The sequence below is a fragment of the Aedes aegypti genome, chromosome 1 (genome assembly GCF_002204515.2).
Source record: "Aedes aegypti strain LVP_AGWG chromosome 1, AaegL5.0 Primary Assembly, whole genome shotgun sequence".
NCBI classification, from domain to species: domain Eukaryota; kingdom Metazoa; phylum Arthropoda; class Insecta; order Diptera; family Culicidae; genus Aedes; species Aedes aegypti.
Window position 1 is genome coordinate 290,763,590 of NC_035107.1, and position 19,933 is coordinate 290,783,522.

General features: G+C 36.4%; 1 protein-coding gene across 1 annotated transcript; it reads right to left on the reverse strand.

Moving 5' to 3' along the window:
- Nucleotides 1-11,118: 11,118 nt before the first annotated feature.
- Nucleotides 11,119-12,965, reverse strand: LOC5576794 (serine protease Hayan). Its single transcript, XM_001662830.2, has 4 exons — nt 12,661-12,965; nt 11,566-12,095; nt 11,318-11,507; nt 11,119-11,253 (listed from the first exon to the last, which is right to left on the reverse strand). Exons 1-4 carry the CDS (start codon nt 12,716-12,718, stop codon nt 11,234-11,236), a joined length of 798 nt encoding a protein of 265 aa, XP_001662880.2. The 5' UTR covers nt 12,719-12,965; the 3' UTR covers nt 11,119-11,233.
- Nucleotides 12,966-19,933: the final 6,968 nt, after the last annotated feature.

Consider the following 19,933-nt stretch of genomic DNA (forward strand, 5'->3'; position numbering starts at 1 on the left):
TGGCGGCTTGGATTCAGCGAGAATTGCTCAATCTAAGTAAGAAATTTCCATAGGGGAACTGTAGGTAAAATGAACAGGTTTGTGTTTTACGGTAATTATGCTATAAATCTATGCAAAACATAGCACAATCCTTAATACTCAGACTAAAAAACTATTTCGGCAACTCTAGCACGATCTAGAACTGTCAAAAGCTGGAAAAGTAAACAAAAACAAAGTACGCCTCTCCGTTTTCTCATATGATGTAACTTTTCACTCATGGAATTTAAGGTTTTTAAGACTACAATCATCAATAATCTATTGAACTGCGCAGCACATCATATCTTTAAGGTATTTATGATGAGTAGACGGAAATTGAAAGTATTTTGATCTTCTAAATTCTTAGAACAAATGATTTGATTATGTCGATTCTTTGGGGGTAAAATGAACCACTCGAGATGGGGGTAATATGAACACCATGGCAGGGCGAATACTACCGGATTTTATTTCAGATGCCGAGAGTTTTCCGGAGAAAATACAAAAACAGACAAGACAGCCCTCTAAATGGTCCAGCTAAACGTTTCATCGATTCCGGAATGTCTTTGAGGTACCGTAAAACGGGGTAACTTTGATAGTTTTTTCGAAGAAAACTTGAATATTTCTACATGCTGTTTCAAAGAATTACAATTTATATTTTTAAAACAAGTACTGACATTCTAGCTAACGATTGCACTTGATAGATTGCCAAAAGATTTATTCTGAATGGATATATAATTTTTCATATAATCGAAAGTCGGTTTTCGGTTTTGGGGTAACTTTGATAATGGGGTATAAATCGAACAAGATTGAATGAATTACGGAACATTTATAGGGCGTTGCATACCTCTAGGCGTTTAACGCTATATGGAAATTTCTGACTTAGATTACAAAAATGGTCCCAGTTTGTAAAAATGGTTTTCGCTAAGAGATTTGAGACCGAATTCATGTTCTATTATAACTAGGCTGTCATGGGTAAGTGACGAACTCATTATGACTTTATCAAATAGTGGTCGTAGAACAGATTGTTTGTAAGCGTTGCAAAGATGCTAAAATCTTGTAAATTTTTAATATTTGCATAAAAATCGTCAAATGCACTTGATTCCAATGAAAATAGCTTTGACATGAAGTGTCATACTAATATTCTTTAGTTTTGCATTCGTTTTTCTTAACTGATTCACAGAAACTTCGTTATTTCGTTTAATATGTTGGGGGTCCCGCATTATCAAAGTTACCCGCATTATCAAAGTTACCCCGTTTTACGGTATGCATTGATCATATGCCAGATGCCGAGAAACATGCCGCAACCCGTTCAATTTGAATGGTGTTCATTTTACCCCCACTTCATGTTCATTTTACCCCCAGCATATGTTCATATTACCCCCATTGTATGTTCATTTTACCCCTAAGTATATGTTCGTATTACCCCCGTTACATGTTCATTTTATCCACATGTTTGAAACATTGACTCAGTGGAAAAAAATTTTCAAAATTATAATAATGATGATAAAATTCTATTTCCATCACAATATTTCAACTTGTTACATTGCATAAACATCCTTCTTCAATTCTGAGCTATTGAAAAATAATCTGACAGTTTCATAAGCAAGAAAACATGAAAATTGCTTAGGGTGTTCCTTTTACCCCCCAGTTCCCCTATAGTGTTAAACGCCTAGAGGTATGCAACGCCCTATAAATGTTACGTAATTCATTCAATTTTGTTCGATTGATACTTCATTATCAAAGTTACCCCAAAACAGAATACCGACTTTCGATTATATGAAAAATTATATATCCATTCAGAATAAGTCTTTTGGCAATCTATCAAGTGCAACCGATAGCTAGGATGTCAGTACTTGTTTTAAAAATATAAATTGTTATTCTTTGAAACATCATGCATACATATTGAATAGAGTGTCCATTTCCCGGCCATTTTGCTCGTCCCGGGATTCGGGACAAAAATCTATGCTTGTCCCGGGAAATCCCGGGATTTATCAAATTTTCAATAAAACTAGTATTTCGGTTGGAATGGAATGGAAGTACAAATTTAACAATACAATATAACACTTATGAATGGAAGTATGATAAAAGCTTAAGTCATAATTTCAAAGCAATTTGCTTCAATAGTTAAAAACAAAAGAAATGATTAAAGATCATTGAAGATATTGTAGATCATGCTAAAAGTTAATTACTGAAAATTATTGACTGAATTTTACTGCCGTGAATCGCAAGTCAGTCCCATCTGCATTTTGGTAAAAATTGAGTTGCTATCAGTTTTCATTATATCTTCTAATGATCTTTTAGCTGCACTAACGAGAAATCACTTTTTGTTCAGTAAAATTAGGAGAAATTGTCCCATAATGAAAAGTAAACCATGTCAGTCCCACCAAAGACGAAATAAAGACCTCCATGTTCCTTGCAGTTGTCTAAAATTTTATGGCGCATAAGGTAATAAAGCAAAATCTAGAATGCCGTGAAAATTGTACTGCGATCTGTCAAACTTGGGTACCGTAATTTCGGGTGAAATTGATCATTTTTCACGGTTTTTCTAGTCTGTTTTCTATAATGTTAACAATGCCAAACAACTAAATGCAGGAAAACAAGTACGAAAGTGAGCCTCATTGACCCATGTACCGAAATTTTCTAACAAATGTCATTTTAGTGTTAAGAAATATCTCTAAAATAAAAAATCAGGAGATCTCATTTCGGGGTGAAATTGATCACTTGTCAATTCCATTATTGTTAGTTTTCAAAACAACTCTACATGATAAATTTGAGCTCCCTGAATCCAAATATGCTTGTAAAAATCTTAACAATGCAATATTCATATAAATAACGAATAGTTAAATTTCAGAATCACGCGGAAAACGCCTAAATATTCCTAAGGAAATCAATGATATCTAAGAGAAATTAAATTTGAGCTAATTGGTACGAGATTTGGTGATGAAATCTGGTTTGCGGATATATCTCAAGCATCCTCACAAACTTTCTGGTTTATACTATGTTTAAATCCTTGCTTAGAAATAGAAGTTTATAGGTGTTTGTCAATACTGTACCGTGCATGATTTTGAAATTTTACATTATTTTCAAAGTAATAAACATTCTTCAACGCAAAAAACTTCACAACACACAATTCGACAATAGTTACGACAAGCAACGTTCATTTACTGCAGCTTACATTGATATTTGTGCATAAATAAAATCGTGTGATACGATGATCAATTTCACCCTTCTGATCAATTACACCCGATTTAACGGTACCTTTTGCAGTACCAAGGGACCAAATGCAGTACTAGAAGTAGTACCCAATCTAAAGCCGAGTGGGATCCCACTGCAGATTTTCGCATCGTGAAGCACAAAAATGGATCGTCATTTGGTCATCTTTATATTTTTCTTGGAAAAGTAACGGAGTAAAAAGCAAATTATGAAAGTTTCATTAAAATCAAAACATGTTCCAAACTTCTGAAATTTTTCGAATATTTATATGGAAAACGAGATTGAAAACTTCTCAGCCATTTTGCTCAAAACCTACTTTTTACAGATGGTACTGACTTACAGTTTGCGGCAGTTTAGGTGTATTTTCAAATTTGTTATCTCAGCATGGCTTATAAAAACAATTAATGTTAAAAAACAAAGCATTAAGAGTTGGCAACTAGACAAAGGGAAATATGTGTTGCTTACTTGGTAAATTGATCTTCTCATGACAATAATTACTAGTTTGAATCATTATGCTTTTCTACTTTATAAAATAAGGTTGGCAGAGAGGAAAAATGTCATTGTTTTTCATTGAAATTTAGTGGTTTTCATCAAATTCTACATTCCGTACATTTCGGGAATCCCGAGATTCCCGGGATGTCAGAAATAAAATCCCGGGAAACGGGAAATCCCGAATTTCGTCAAATCCCGGGATTTTTTGTCCCGGGATGTCCCGGGATGGACACTCTAATATTGAAGTTTTCTTCGAAAAAACTATCAAAAAAACGGGGTAATACGGTACCATAAACTATGACGGTATACTCATAGCGATCATCAATCGATTCGCTATAGTATATAGGCGGGTGGAGGGCAATGCGATGTAACTCGACCCAAGTCCGATGTTGGAGAACAGCGCACTTCGACGGTGAAGTATTCACTGAAGCCCTGAGGCGCGAATGGACCACTCTGGACCTAAACGGCGAAAAGCGAGCGTTTGATATTTCCATGCCGAGAAAAGCCCATCCCAGAGAGAACATTCCGCCGATTATTGGTGGTGCAAATCAATTGTAAATCTCTGAGCGATTTGCCTTCGAGCTAGACAAAGAATACAACGCACATGCACAGAAGTTAGCTCTTAAAAAGGAAATCAAGAGTCGGAAACGGGCATGTTTTGATAGTCCATGCTAGAGTGCCAATTCTAGTCCATGGGGTGACGCCTACAGAGTGGTAATGGCTAAGACCAAAGGTTCCATAGCGCCCCAAGAGAAGTCGCCCGAGTTGCTGCGATCTCGATGTACTCTTCTCGCATCATCCCACAAACCCATGGCCCCCAGCGCCGTATGCGGCAGATGAAGGAGAAGAAGTGGCGATGGTGACGAACGAAGAGCTGGCAGAAGTCGTGAAATCATTCGCGTCAAATAAGGCACTGGGTCCCGATGGCATCCCGATTGTTGCCCTAAAGCTAAAAGCAGCAGTCAATGTGGATCCGGACATGTTCAGAACCGCGATAAAGCACTGTGATGATCAAGGAATCTTCTCGGATGTACTAAAGCGACAGAAATTGGTGCTACTAACAAATGCGGGGAAACCACCAGGTGACCCGTCGGCGTATAGACCTATCTGTCTACTAGATACGACGGGTAAGTTGTTCGAGAGGTTGATCCTCAACAGGCTAATACCGTATACGGAAGGTGCGGACGGTCTGTCCAACAACCAGTTTGGATTCAGGAAAGGTAAATCTATCCAGGCGGTCGTTCAGACAGCTGAGGTGGCAATCGAGTATAAAAGGAACGGCATCCGTTACTGCGCGGTTGTCACTCTGGATGTGAAGGATGCATTGAACAGCGCAAGCTGGGAAGCGATAGCCCACGCATTTCATCGCCTCAAGGTACCGGTGCAATTATGTAAGTTTCTAGAAAGCTATTTTGATGGTAGGATTCTACTGTATGACACAGAGGAGGGGCAGAAAAGTGTTAGAATTACCGCGGGAGTTACTCAAGGTTCAATCCTGGGCCCACTGTTATGGAATGCTATGTACGATGACGTACTGAGGCTGCCCCTTCCGCCGGGTGTTAAGATTGATGGTTTCGCCGACGATATCGATGGAGGAAGTAGAGTTAACAGCAGCGCACTTTATTTCCATAGTTGAGGAGTGGATCAAGTCTAGGAAACTAGGACTGGCCCGTCACCAGACTGAGGTGGTGGTGGTCAACAACCGCAAGTCCGAGCAACGGACTCTTATCTCGGTAGGTGATTGCACCATAGAGTCCAAGCGATCCCTTAGGCATCTTAGGGTAATGATCGATGACAAGCTCAGCTTCGCTAGCCACGTTGAATACGCATGTAAAAGGGCATATGCGGCTATAGCAGCGCTTTTGATGATGATGTCAAACAGCTCTATTGTAATTACCAGCAAACGCAAACTCCTGGCAGGCGTGGCGCTATCTATAGTGGAAAAGCACCAATTTTCGACCCTGTAGAAATTTTCGACCCATTCATAGATTTTGGCCTACCTCCGAAAATTGGCACATAATTCTTGTAGGTCGAAAATTAGTGCTTTTCCCCTACTAAGGTATGGAAGATCAATCTGGTCAAAAGCGTTTTGAACGAGCAGAAACCTAAAACGGTTGGAAAGCACGTATAGGATCATGTGCTTAAGAGTAGCAAGTGCATACCATAGCCGGGATGACGCTCATCAGGCTCGTCCTCAAGGAAGGTTTTCAATACTTCAACCAAAAAGGTACCAGAGGAGTCCGCAAAGCGTGTAAAGAGGCAACGCTTAGAGGTTGTCAGCAGAATTGGATAACTCCTCTGAAGTTAGATAGACCCAACAAAATGTGTCAGATTTGTATAAAAGCAACCATGGGGAAGTGAATTTCCACCTGACGCAGTTTGTGCCAGAACCATTGGCGTAGGAACAGTCATCCAGAGTCATCCAGAACCGCCCCCCCCCCCCCCATTTTTGATGATAATAAAAATAAAAATTTAAAAACAAAAAATTTGGCATAGAGCCAAATTTTTTGAATCAATGTACATGACTATTATTATTGATAAAAAATATCTTCAGTAGTTACGTTATTTTATGTTGTACAACTATTATATATTATTACAATTATAATACTGAGAAAATCTCGTTTGTGTAACACTGCATCAGCGTGGCGGTTCTGACTTTGGTGAATCGCGCGACAACCGAAGTTTGACCGTCTGTAAGTTCAATTGTTTGCTGTTAGAGCTAGTTTCTTGTTGTTTGCGAGAAGCGCAATTTATCAACATCTCCGTTGCAAAGGTATTCTTGGTACAAAAAGCGTCAATAACCTGGAATTTTGATTCTCAAAATTCGTTTTTTTTTCGAATAATTCAAATAATGCTGTTTCAGCATAAAGCAGCATATTCACTGCATTCTAATTTCTTATGTTTTTCTAGAACACCCTGCGCGAGGTGTCCAGTGAAGATGATTTCCCTACATTAACTTCAACTCCGAAAAAAATAGACAAAATTGGAAATCGAATTTCTCTGACAATCCATAGCAGGAATTTTTGTCGAAAAATAAGGCTTAACTTTCAAGGAATTTTGGCATAGCCAAGTTTTCTGCTGATGAATGGTAGAAATTTGACTAGGTTTGAAAAAATGTAACAAAATCGACCATAGTGTTTTACTCCAGCAATAAATTATCTCTTTGATTATGGTTTAATTTGTGTTAAGTATTTTTGCATGAATAAATTTATTGCATAAACAACATTTTTCCAAAAAATTACTATTTGTTATTTGTAGCTGAATTTTTCATATAACTATTTGATGTTCTTTATAGAATTTTAGTACAATTAAATTCCTCAAGGAATATTGATGGGTGGCTTCAGTAATTTTTCAAATCTCTTGGGAATTAGTCAAAGCATATTGTGGGACTTGTCCATACTTTCAAAGCGATTTCTTCCTAATGTACATAAATTCCTGCTATGTCCACTTTTTATTAGCAAATTGATTCTGAAATATGTACCCGGATTTACCTAAAAAATGTTATTCAATCTATCAAAAGTTCAGTTTTCCCTCGCAATTCCTCCAGAAAAATAATTGATTGAACAATAATTTTTTTCTTTAATTAGTTTTCCCAAAAATTTTTATTACTAATTCTTCTACGAAGTTCATCGAAAGTGCCTAATAAATCCTCAATTCCAAAATCTATCACGTATTACGTCAAAAATTCATCTATGTTTTTTTTCTAGAAATTTTGCTTCAAATCCCCAGATTATTCAAGAATTTGACGCAAAATTGTTTTTGAAATGTCTCTTGCCTTCGAATTTTCAGAGGAAGTTTGTTGAAAATCCTCAGTTAAACTTTTGCTTCAGGCACTAGGATAGCGATAGCGGTAGAGGAACATGTAACAAAATTGCTGAGAATTTTCCCCTTCACATTATTATTAAGATATTCATAAATAAATTTGTATTGATCTTCCTTAAAACAAATCTCTAGAAATAATGTTACAAATTATTATCAGAATCCATATTCTTGGTTTGAATTTTTGTGCGATACGAGGGCGGAATTTCTAAAGGCTTTCTGGCAGAATTCTAGAAAACCAGAAGTCATGGAAGAATAGACTTTAAGGATAATATTTAAAGAAGATTCTGATGAAACTTTTTGATAAATGTTGTGTTTTATTTGTAAGTTTATTGGAGAGGTTTTAACTTTTCTATAATTTCACCTCTAAAGAAAAGATTATTCTCTTATTTTATTATAAGATATTTTTTTTTATTGTACCGTTGCTCATCTATTGTTCTACATGCTTCAACATTTTGTTATTTCTCCTTCTTTTGCATGATGTTTTGAGGATCTTCGTATAAATATCTTTTCATACTCCAGGAAACAACATGCAAAAGAATCTGAAAATTGAAAATTATGACAGTTCTGAAAAATGGCAGAATTCTTATACGTATGGTTCCTGATTTCTGGAAGTTCATGAGGAATTGGGTCATTTCCACATGAAATATAGTATCATGAGTTCATACAAAATAATAATAAGATTTTAGTTACAAATACTTTCAGTAAAATATCCATCTGTTCCAACAATTTTCTTTTTTTTTCTTTTTTTTTCTATCTTTATTAACGAGATTTTTAGCCCTGGGCTAGTTCATCTCGGGACCAACGGCTTTACTTCCCTTCCGAAGGAAGTCGTCACTATAATTTTTAGTGACTATCTCGGGGATGGGATTCGATCCCAGGTCCTCGGCGTGAGAGGCGTTCTAACCACTACACCAGGTCCGTCCCCAACAAACAATTTTCTATTATAAATTCTACGGTTTAATTATTGCATTTTACGACTGGAATTTAGTTTTTTTTCCGAATTATATTAAAGCTGCATTAAAAAAATACTAACAAAGTTCTTTCAAATCTAGTTTGTAAGTATTTCTCTGGAAATCAGATATGGAGTGTTTTGTAGAGAAATTTGTAAAGTAATCCCTAAAAATATTGAGATTTGAACCAAATATGGAGTGGAAAATTTTTTGAAATGTTAGGGCAAGTGTACCAGTTATGGACATAGTGGTTCCCTATTTCGCCATACGAGATTACTTGAATGTTTTCACATTTTGAAAGATTTTGTGTGTTGTAGTAGTAAGGTTTACGATATATCCTGATGTATGAACATTCAAAAAGATTTAGAATGTAAAAGTTATAAAAATTTCCCATATGCCAAATAGGGAACCACTATGACCATAATTGGTACACTTTCCTTATTTATGGGAATTTGATTACCATTCGGAAAAAATGAGTTATTTCTAGAACCTCAAAGAACTTCTGGTGAAATTTTTTGAGGAGTTCAAGAATGAATTGCAAAAATCTAATGAAAATTTCATCAACAAATCATTTAAAAAATCCGTTAGTGTGGTAGAAAAAAGTCTTTGGAAAAGAAATCGCTGGAAAAAAAAATCTCTGGGAACGAACTCTGGTAATTTTTTTTTTTTTTTGAGAATCTTAGGGAAACAATAATATAATTCTCTAATATGAACAAATTACTCGGTAAATCTATGAATATCTTCGCGGAAGAGTTTTTGAAAGAACAGTTGGACATATTCCGCTAAGAACTTTATTGAATGTTGGAGCACTTCCAACATTTCTTAGGTAGGCATTTTTAAAAAATAAGAAAACATATTTTCGAGAGAGTTTTGAAAGAATGCGGAATGTTGCTTCTTGATTTATGTGAAATCTAAAATAAATATCTGTTAAAAATGCCGATAGATCTGCGGAGAATTTCTTTAAGAATCATGAATGACATTCTCCCAATTGATATTTTAATTGCTTATGAAATTCTTGTGGAATATTACGAGGAATCCTTAGAGTAACACCTGGAAGAATCATTTTTTTTTTTTGTAGGAAGTCTGGATAATCTTTGCTGCAATTTTTTCAATCCTTTACAGAAACTTTAGGAAGTTTTCAAAAGCAAAGTTGTAAAAGCTGTAAGCGAACTCTATGAAAAAATGGTGGAATGAATCTTGCTTTATACTCTTTTTTGGAGAAATCCTTCAGTAATTCCTGAAAATCCTTAACAAATTGTTAATGAACAGGATATTTCAAACTATCCATTGGAATTTATTTTTAATATGTACGTAGAGGACCTTACAGGAGAAATTATTAAAATAATTTTTTAAAGCGTTCTCTGGCGGAATTCTTCATGAGATTTTCAAACGATTCGAAAGAGATTCTTCGTGAAACTTTTTAGTGAGATCAGAAACTCTGGGAATGATTTTCCGTAGGAATCCCAGGACAAACTGAGTGAAAACTGGTTAAGGAGTTCTTGAAGAAAGCACTGAATAGTACGAAAATTATCATGAAGAAATTCACGGAGGAATTCTCGGAGGAATCTCTTCGAAGAACATGGTTGAATACCTGAAAAATCATAGAAGAATCAAAAAGGGCATACTTTGTAAGTTCATTTTTTTTGCTAGAATTCTTGAAGGATTTTTATAAAAAGAATCAATGATTTCCGTAGCGAAAATTGAAATTTACCCATGTACCACGACAAATAAATAAAATCAATACATATCTGTTAAAACTAGGAAATTTGTGAAAACCATGATTATTAAGACCAACATTACATCTGAAAAACAAGTATTTGCTAGACCCCCCCTAGGCCCCTTCCAGAAAAAAATCCTAGCTACGCCAATGGCCAGAACATGGTTTCTATAGGTAGTATCTGCATAGGTTCGGGCACTCAGAATCTCCTGCGTGCCCCAATTGTGCTGGTGTGGAGGAAACAGCGGAGCATGTCGTGTCCGATTGCCCACTTTTCATTGTTGTCAGAGATAGCATGCTCGCTACATGCGGAGGGGACACGTCCTTGACAATATAATCCAGAGAATGTGTGCGGATGCCGAGTGCTGTAATGTAGTAACAACGGCTGTCGCTAACATTATGCTAGAATTGCATCGCCTATGGCACGCCGACCAAGAGTTCGCTGCAGAGAATTAGCCCTGCCGAGGCTGGTCCCCTGCAACAGTGCTTATGTCGGATAGCAGAAGCAGTGTGCCTAGGCTACTTCTGCTACATGTGCACTGGCCACTCCCCGAAGAAATACTGAAGTAAGATGGCTCCAGGGATATAAGGGTCTGGTGCACTCTGTACACCACTTGAGCAATTCAACGAGAATTGCTCATGTAGTGCATGGGCTAGTTTTAGTGGTTCGTCGTTGGTGCGGCTTCCCCACACTCCCTGAGTTACCTTCTCAGGCGTCTGTTTGCAGATTTCCCTCTTGTAAAAAAGAGGCATAATCTACCGTTGAAATTAAGGCAAAATCCAAGCACATTTGATCCTCAACTGTCACTGATTAAAATTCGCCCAACTTCCTAGAAACACCATTATTACATATTGATTTCATGCAAATATATGCCTGAAACAGCAATAATCATTGAGCAAGGCAATAAGTCATTTTATCAGAACATATATTGTTTAGTACATACATTTAATAAATATTCATTATTACATGTTAATAAATTATTCAGAAATGTCAGACGGAAAATGATTGCTCGAGAGATTTCGGTCAATATTTTTCAATGCAAGCTGAAACAATAAAAATCACAGTTTCAGGAGTTTGAACCAATTCATAACTGACAAAAATACCCACCATCGTGATTGTAGAAATCCATTCGGGCAATGGTCGCAATCCACGGCAAATGTCCATCCGAGCTCAATCTGGTGTAGATTCCGGGCACCTTGGTGCCACACGACCGGCCAATCGTCTTCTGCCCGACCAAGAATGGAACTCGTTTCCCATTCTTCTCCAGTACTATCTGCATCGGCGAACCCAGCTCGGACTAGAAGATCAAAAGTCATTTCCAACACGAATTCACCTCGCATTTGAATAATACTTACTGCGCATTTGCCGACCTGGGCATTCCGAGCGCACATACAGCAGACCAACAGCGCGCCATACTTCAACTTTTTGGTTGGACTGTAGTATTCGTGACACTTGTCCGAATCAACCAGGTCCAGTTCCGTCTTCAGGTATGCGTCATCCACGTCACGGCCCATCAAGTGGACGCGTCCTTCCGGAATCGGCGGAGGCCTTGAGTAAATGCAAGCTGGTTTAAATTTGGTTGACACTGTTTGGGGGTCCTCTTTCAGGATGATGATCGCCATATTGTGGTAATAGTACTCAGCCTGGTACCGGTAATGAACAGTTACGTTGTGAACGTGGAAATCCATCGGCGATCCCATCGCCGTTCCGAGCCGAACGATATCCGCCAAGGCACCATCCCGTTCCAGACAACGTGCTCCGGTCAAAATGATGTTCTTTCCTAGGTACGAGCCCGCGCAATCGAAATTAATGGCGCCATTGCGTTGAGTCCAGCCAATCAGGGCCACGTGTGACGTCTCGTACGGTTCGAAACTTTGACCTTTGCCTACGGAATGGAAGCAGACAATAGAGATGGTCGGGTTTCACATTTTTCAAACCCGAACCCGACCCGTACCCGACTTATTTTATTTCTTTAAACCCGGACCCGACCCGAACCCGAGACTGTAATTGAAAAGCAAACCCGAACCCGACCCGAACCCGAAAAATTTTCGCTGTTCAAACCCGAACCCGACCCGAAACCCGAAAAAGTTTTCTAAGAAAAACCCGAGTAGAACCCGAGTTTGAAAAGATTTTAAATTCATCGTTTCTGATGCATAGGGAAGCTTTTAGGTTGTTACTCTGTTCACCATTCTCACCAAACCCGACCCAAACCCAACTAAACCCGACTTTTTTCAAGCCCGAACCCGACCCGTACCCGATAATTTTGTAGCCTTCAAACCCGACCCGAACCCGAACCCGAAAAAATTTAAATTTTCAAACCCGAACCCGACCCGAACCCGTCGGGTTCGGGTTCGGGTCGGGTTTCGGGTTTGAAAACCCGAAACCCGACCATCTCTAGCAGACAAGTGGTACACAAAACAAACACACCTTCCGAAATGGAAATGACCTACCGAACCGGATCGTTAGGGAAATCCAAACAAAAAAGAAACTCCATATAGCGAACAACATGTTGACGATGCGACGGTTAGCAATTGACTACAGCGAGTAAGCGATAGTCAACGATCTTTACAATCCACGCACATCGACGCGCAGCTTCTCTGGATGGATCAATAAAAGAGCGTCTACGTGCAAATAGTATATGATGTCTCCAAGAAGGGCGGCGCAAAAACATGAACGTACCCGCCGCGCCGTCTTGAAGAGGTGCCGGTTTTCTTCCTTGCGGTGAACAAAGCGACTCGCCACTACCAATGAATCACTTGTCGAAGAGCCGTAGAGCTTTATAGAGAGGGGGCTCGCATCCCGGAGGCCTATCAAATGGGAAGCCGAGATAATTGTAACTTAATTGAAGCGTCTCACGGAAATAGGCGAATTACATCCCTACATTGGCTTGGCTGTGCGACACGGGACCGGGGGAAGGGGCGCTAGCTAACGCAACGGTTGGCATTGGCGTAGCTGGGGTTTTTTTCAGGAGAGGGCCTAAGCATGTTCTGATGTAATCTTTTTCGCAACAATCATTATTTTCACAAAGCTCGTGGTTTACGTAATTTTCTATTTTAACAGTTTTGTGACATCCGCGGACCTATTGTTTAATTTTATTAATTACTGGAATCTTTCAGCAGCGTTCAAAAGTTTCAGTAGTTATACGATTAACATTAAACGTATATGAATTGGAAGATCTTATTAACCTACTTGATTTTCTTGTGCAAACCACTTAACAAATTCGTTTATAAGTTCTACTAGGGTCGGTGTTCCCTCAGTAGACAGTGCCCTATAGTCGCACCAGTGGATTTTCACGACCGTTAGGCTATAAATCGTTGCAAAATATTTTTTTTTTTTTTTAAATCTTTATTTGAGTGTATTTTAACGCACGAGGGCTAGTTCTACACTAAAAAAAATATTTTTTGAATATGTAGGTCAGCAGCTTTTTATCTAGGTACCATTGATACACAACTCGATTTTGTTCAAAGAATGATTGAAACAAAAAGTTTTGCTTAAAATTTAAGCCATCTTGCACCTATAGTAAACCTATTGTTCTTTTAGTAGCGCTACTTAAAGAAACTATTTTTTTTATTGAACAAAATATTGATGAATTAAGAACTTTTTTGCACCAAACGAAAGCTTTTGATCAATACTTTGAAGGAATTTTTTTTTGTAAAAATACGGTTTTGATTTGAATTTTGCCCACGCCGTGAAGCTTGTGCTACTATAGGAACATAAATTAGAAATAGTGCTACTATAGGCACATGTGTTCCTATAGTGGCACAAGCGATAATAAATACAAAAGTATGGGTTTTCGTACTTTTCATATTTTTTCACAAAGCCAAGATAAAAAGCTTTCAGATGATTGTAGAGATATCAGTAAAGTTGTTTATAAATAAAAAAATATTTCAAAATAAAAGATAACATAAATGATCGAAAAAAAGCAGAGCCCCATTGCTACTCGATAGCCAGTATCTTTAATCGCAACTAACACATTCGCCACAAGAAGAGAAGAGAATAACTACGGAAAGAACAATATAAATATATATCTCGCCGTGTACGAATCAGTCAGTGTTGATAGACTCACACTCAAAATCTCAATCAATACGCTCTCCCGTGAAAGAAAACTCATTAGAGATCTGCTTCGCAAATCTCATGCTTGAGATTTTGATGCAAAATCAACTCAAACCGTAAAAAATGATTTAGTCACTAAACCCGGCAAAAAAACTCGTGAAAGCCGAATGTTGTTGTTTACGTCAGAAACGGCAATAATTTCTTGTTGGTCTACCAGACCAACAAGAAATTATTGCCGTGTGCGAATAAACTGTGGAAATACTAGACAATGAGTCAAACAGGTGAGCCAACTCATCCACGATTTGTTGCTGCTGATTTGCGTGAGTGACAACTCACGCATGAAAAATCTCAAGCGTGAGTTATGAAAAATTAAATTTTTCACAACACTGAAAAAAATTTAAATTTTGCCACCAGGCGGCGCTATTGAGCATGAAATTTTTGTTTCGCGGATATTTTTGGATCGTGACCATTTCAAAATAAGGCATTTTCGTCTGTCTTCAGTGTCGTGCACTAGACATGGCTTTGTTCAGTCTAGTACACGACTTATAGGTATTTCACTAAACAGTTCGAAAATTTAGTATCAATAGTTAGTTGATTCACTCATTACGATGTCTAGTGATCCAAATGAGCGTATACATTTACTCGAATAATTACTGAGCTAATCGTACCAAATCGATACAGCTACTGTTCGTCGAAAATCGTTGGATCATCAAAGCTATCATGGGGATAAAGGGTTAGGAAGTTAAATCATATACGATTATCGCTAGAAACGCCAAATCTTAGACTGGATCATCCCTAAAACTTTTCAGGGATTCCTAGAGAAGAAATCTTTAATATATTATTCTAGGAAACCCGTAGAATCCCGTTAAATAATCATTTCCAAACTAACAACAAAAGAATTATCCTTGAATTTCATTATAGATTTCGCTATTGGTTTCTACATGAATTATTAAAAATCACCGGGGAATGTTTCTAGCTATTGCTACAAACACTAATGTTTAGTGTTTCTTCTATGAGAACTTCCACAGTTATTGACTGAGAGCTTTCTTTGCTTATTAACCTTATTTTGCATTTGTATATCGTATGGCAAGCACGAAAATATTCTATGTCCTTGGAAGTCGAGAAAATTTCTAATCCGAATCAACAGGTGGGATTCGAACCCACGACACTCAGCTTGGTCTTTCAGAATTTCCTTAAGGCGAAGTAGCCCGTCATTCGTTTTGGCAGCAATGATGACTTTGCTTCGTGCAATTTCAAAGTGATAAAACTCATTTCTGATAGTTTATATTGACTTGAAAAAGTATCACTGCACGCCAACATTAGGACGATTCAAATTTTAAAAATGTTTGAAAATCCAATCTCCCATATGCTCCTTACCATCCTTACCATAAAAATGGTGTTCTGAGAAATTTTCAGCTTTCTAGGTGGTGATTTAAAGGTGGCCCAAAGACAATGTATGTTTATATGGAAATTACTATGGAGAAATTTTGTGAAATGTTCCAAACACGCTAGTACTGTAATGTAAGTAGAAACTTATCATCCCGTATTGAAAACTCATTCTTCAATCCTTAATGAAGGATGTTGCTGAAGAAACAAATCCCTTTTGAGCTAATTTTGTTTAGGATTTTTGTGCATGTTAGCAGGGCTATAATCCCATATCAAGCTAAATAATAGCAAACAAACTCTTTAATATCTCTTCTGCTATCCGTCGGATAGAATTTCTCTCTTCAGCAAATTTCTTTATTATGGTATGAAGAAAGAGTTTTTTCTATGGGATAATAAGTTTGTACTTACATTACAGTACTAGCGTGTTTGGAACATTTCTCAAAATTTCTCCATAGTAATTTCCATATAAACATACATTGTCTTTGGGCCACCTTTAAATCACCAACTAGAAAGCTGAAAATTTCACAGAACACTATTTTTATGGTAAAGATAGTAAGGAGCATATGGGAGATTGGATTTTCAAACATTTTCAAATTTCGAACCGCCCTAGCCAACATACATAAAGTATGCTGATACTTTTTCAGCTGTGTTAGTGCAAAACCAACCGATTTTCTTTGATTCGGAATCGTGAGATGAATTAGCAACAATCATCAATGGTGCGTACATATTTCAATGACGGCCTACTTCACCTTAAAAAATTTTTATCACAAATTACTCTACAAATCACTCGACGAATGACGACTGTCCCTTCGACGGGAGCGGGAATGGAACAAATGCTTCTTGGCACTCGCAATACGCTCAAATGACTAATGACGCTAGACGCACATTTCTGGTGAAATCCGAGCATCCTAACATGATATCGGCAATGTTAATAATGTATTATGAAAACATGTTCTAAAAGAATCATTCACTCAATTAACCTAGATTTTGTAGTGATTTCTTCGTTATTGCTGCTATTTTTTGAAATCAATTATAAAGAAAAAATTACATGTACTAATTAAAATAAAACTCTGACAAAATCTTTAGAATCTTTAGTTTTTTTTTTTTTTAATCTTAAGTGTCTTTAAAAATGTGACAAGTTAGTAATCCATGAAATCTGCCGAAATATCTGTAATAATTCCTTTCTTAAACTTTTAAATCATCTTTATAGTTCTGCCAGAAGCTGCACTACAGTTTCAGCAAAATAACAACATAAAAATTATTTTAAAGAAACTTTTTGTAAGAACGACCTAATTTTTTTTACAAAATTTGGATTACTCACTCATTTTTTCGAAATACTGCAAGGAAGATTTCAACAAACTTTTTAATGGAAATATTCATAGTTTTCTTATGCATTGCAACAACAATTTTGTTTTATCTATCATTTCCCATTTCGCGCCAAATCGTATCTCGCTAAGCTGGCAGCATTCTCGAATATTTAAAAATTCTCGAACATTTGGAGTAAACTGATTAGACCAAATTGACTCGCTTATTGAGCGAATTCTGAGATAATTGTGGCTTTCACTGGGTTTGTTTTGTTTTAAACTACACGCTTATTTTTGTTTTGTATAAGAAAATGTTTTTGTAAAAAAAAAACTTTTTTCCTTAAAAGTGCCCATCTTGCAATGTACAACCGCCTGTACTACCAAAAGTAAGAAAATGACAAAAATATCAAAAAGGAAAATTGATTTTCACATTTTCTATTGGAGTTTTAACTGTGAAAGCATTGGCCAACTACAGTAATCGAACATCGGAATGATAAAGTCAGGTTCACCAATTATATTATCAGGGGGCTATGAAATTCACTAACATTGGAAGGCTCTGATTGGTAGTAAACATAATTACCTATCTTGATACATTAAAATAAAAAAGACAACTTTTCAAATCAATTTTTCAATGCAGGAGATTTGTTTCAGTGTTATTATTATTATTCAAAAATTTCGACAATTATCTACAAGTCATCCATGAAACATTTTTATGTAGAAGTTGTAATTTTTGTATTACACTATTTTGAAAATAATCGGCTAAAAAAGTTTGGCCCTTTCCAAAAGATAGTCCAGATAAATTTCAAATTAACCCTCTAATACCCAACCCCGTCTTTAGACGGGGTACACTTTGGAATTTTGTGTATTTTTTGGTAGCTCGGAAATCAAAATGATCATATTTTTGGTGTAAACCTTGGCTCATAACACGCTTATAAGGGGAGTTTTTTATGACTTTTGAAACTTTCTTGTATTTTCGCAAAATATTTGAAAAATTGTATTTTTATATAACCTACAAATGCCTGGGGTTCATTTAACGTGTAATATAAAAAATCGTACCTTTTATATTTTTATATTAAACCTTTCACAGAAGAAGAGCCTGGTGGTATAAAAAATAATTTCAAACCTGGTTTTCCGTTAGAAAAATAAAATAGGATACTGAAAAACAAATAAAAATTTAGTATATTCAAAAGTTTAGTAAAAACTTGGATTTTTATAATTGCCAAAAATCAGTAACAAGAAGATTGAAGCCTAGGGATGTTCAAAAATTGGTACAGTAGTGTCCCGATTTTGTCAACCCCATGCTGCATTTAGGGTTGACAAAATCGGGAAGGAGCTAAAATCGGGATAATATATTTCGACTGGTTTCAAGTTTTATTTTCACTTAAGGACTTAGTTTTATGATTTTGTCAATATAAACATTAGTTTTTTACTTCCATTTTCTATGTACCGTAATCCAAGGTAACATTGATAAAATTCTTGGATAATTATTAAGAATTTCAAATTTCAAAAATTCGATCTTTACATGATTGTATAGACGTGGCCAAGGTGGCCAATTGACTTTATGCATCCAATATTGCCAGTATAGTTGTGTTTAGTCTAATTAAAATAAATATAAATTTTAGGCTGACAAACTTAAACAGCCTTGACTGTCCGTTTCCTTGATCCCTATTAAGAAGTAGTGAAGGCTTTTGTTTGTAAATTTCTTAACTTTCAGCGACGTCTAGTTTCCAAGATGAAGATACGCTTCGTACGATATCTATGTTATCGCTTGTCATTTGATGTCCATCCTGGAAAACATGTTCAGCCACTTTTAAAGTCATACGCTAATCTCTTTTCTAAATCCTTGCCCGCTTTTTTTACCTCAGCAATATGTTCTTTAAATCTTATTTCTAGAGTTCATTTTGTTTGTCCTATATAGATTTTATTACAATGGGGGCATGAAATTTTATAGACTCCTGCTCTATTCAGTTTATTAATTTTATCCTTTGTTGATCCTAATCTAGATTTTAGATGATTACTCCTACTGCTCCATCTACTTTTAAGTTTCTCTATTGAGATTCTGCTCAAAGGATTCAAACATTAATTAAAGAATGTCGAAGGAGTTTTTGATGAAATTCGATGAAACTGCGGAACAATCTATGGATATTTCTAAATTTTAAGGTAATCCGTGAAAATCATTCTACCGAGCAAAGTTTTATAGCAGTATTATTGATAGGATACTTTGATCAGCACTTGTTAAAATATTTAAAAAACAATCTGATAGGAGCAAAGATAGAATGTATTCTGATTTGTCTGATGGAATCCTCGAAGAGGTTCTTGTTACACTCTTTGAGATTTTTGTAGTATTTGTACAGAAATTTCAAATGTTCGAAACCAACACTAAAATTGACACGTTTGTTTTATATTTGTGCATTATATGTGGGAAAACCTCACTTACGTGAACAGCATTGACGAGATAATGCTTGAGGATGACAATTTTGATACAGCCAGAATGATGACACAAATATACGTAGTGGGAGATCACCTAGCAACGGGAAGTGCCCAGTACCGGACATCGTTAGAAATTGAAGAAATCATGATCCAATCATCATGCTAGATTACCAGAAAAATTAGCTATTACAGAGAGTTGTCATTGTCATTGTCATTGAATAATAGTGCATGCATTTTTCAGGAATTACAAATTTGTAGAGCCCTATGGAAAATCGACGTATCGCCTTATATTTGAACCTAATTATCAATACTTTTGAATATGATATGTTAATGTAAACCACACAAGAATGATCCAAAACAATCACATTTTTAATCTACAGAAAAAAAAACATGCAAATTTTAGCTTTGCATCTCCTGTTTTCCAATTTCGGTCAAAGAGATTTTCTGCGGGCTATCATCATTATTTTTGCACTGGTGCTTCATTGTTTTTGATGATCACCGTATAAAATATTCAAAAGATGCAAGAAAAATGAATTGAGCATGAGCATGA

Excerpts from the sequence above, each read along its gene's own strand:
- LOC5576794 (XM_001662830.2), bottom strand. The coding sequence starts at position 12,718 with ATGTTGTTCGCTATATGGAGTTTCTTTTTTGTTTGGATTTCCCTAACG. Across the intron at positions 11,508-11,565 it reads CCCAGGTCGGCAAATGCGCA|TCCGAGCTGGGTTCGCCGAT; the intron begins GTAAGTATTATT and ends TTGATCTTCTAG. Across the intron at positions 11,254-11,317 it reads GGATTTCTACAATCACGATG|CTTGCATTGAAAAATATTGA; the intron begins GTGGGTATTTTT and ends TTATTGTTTCAG.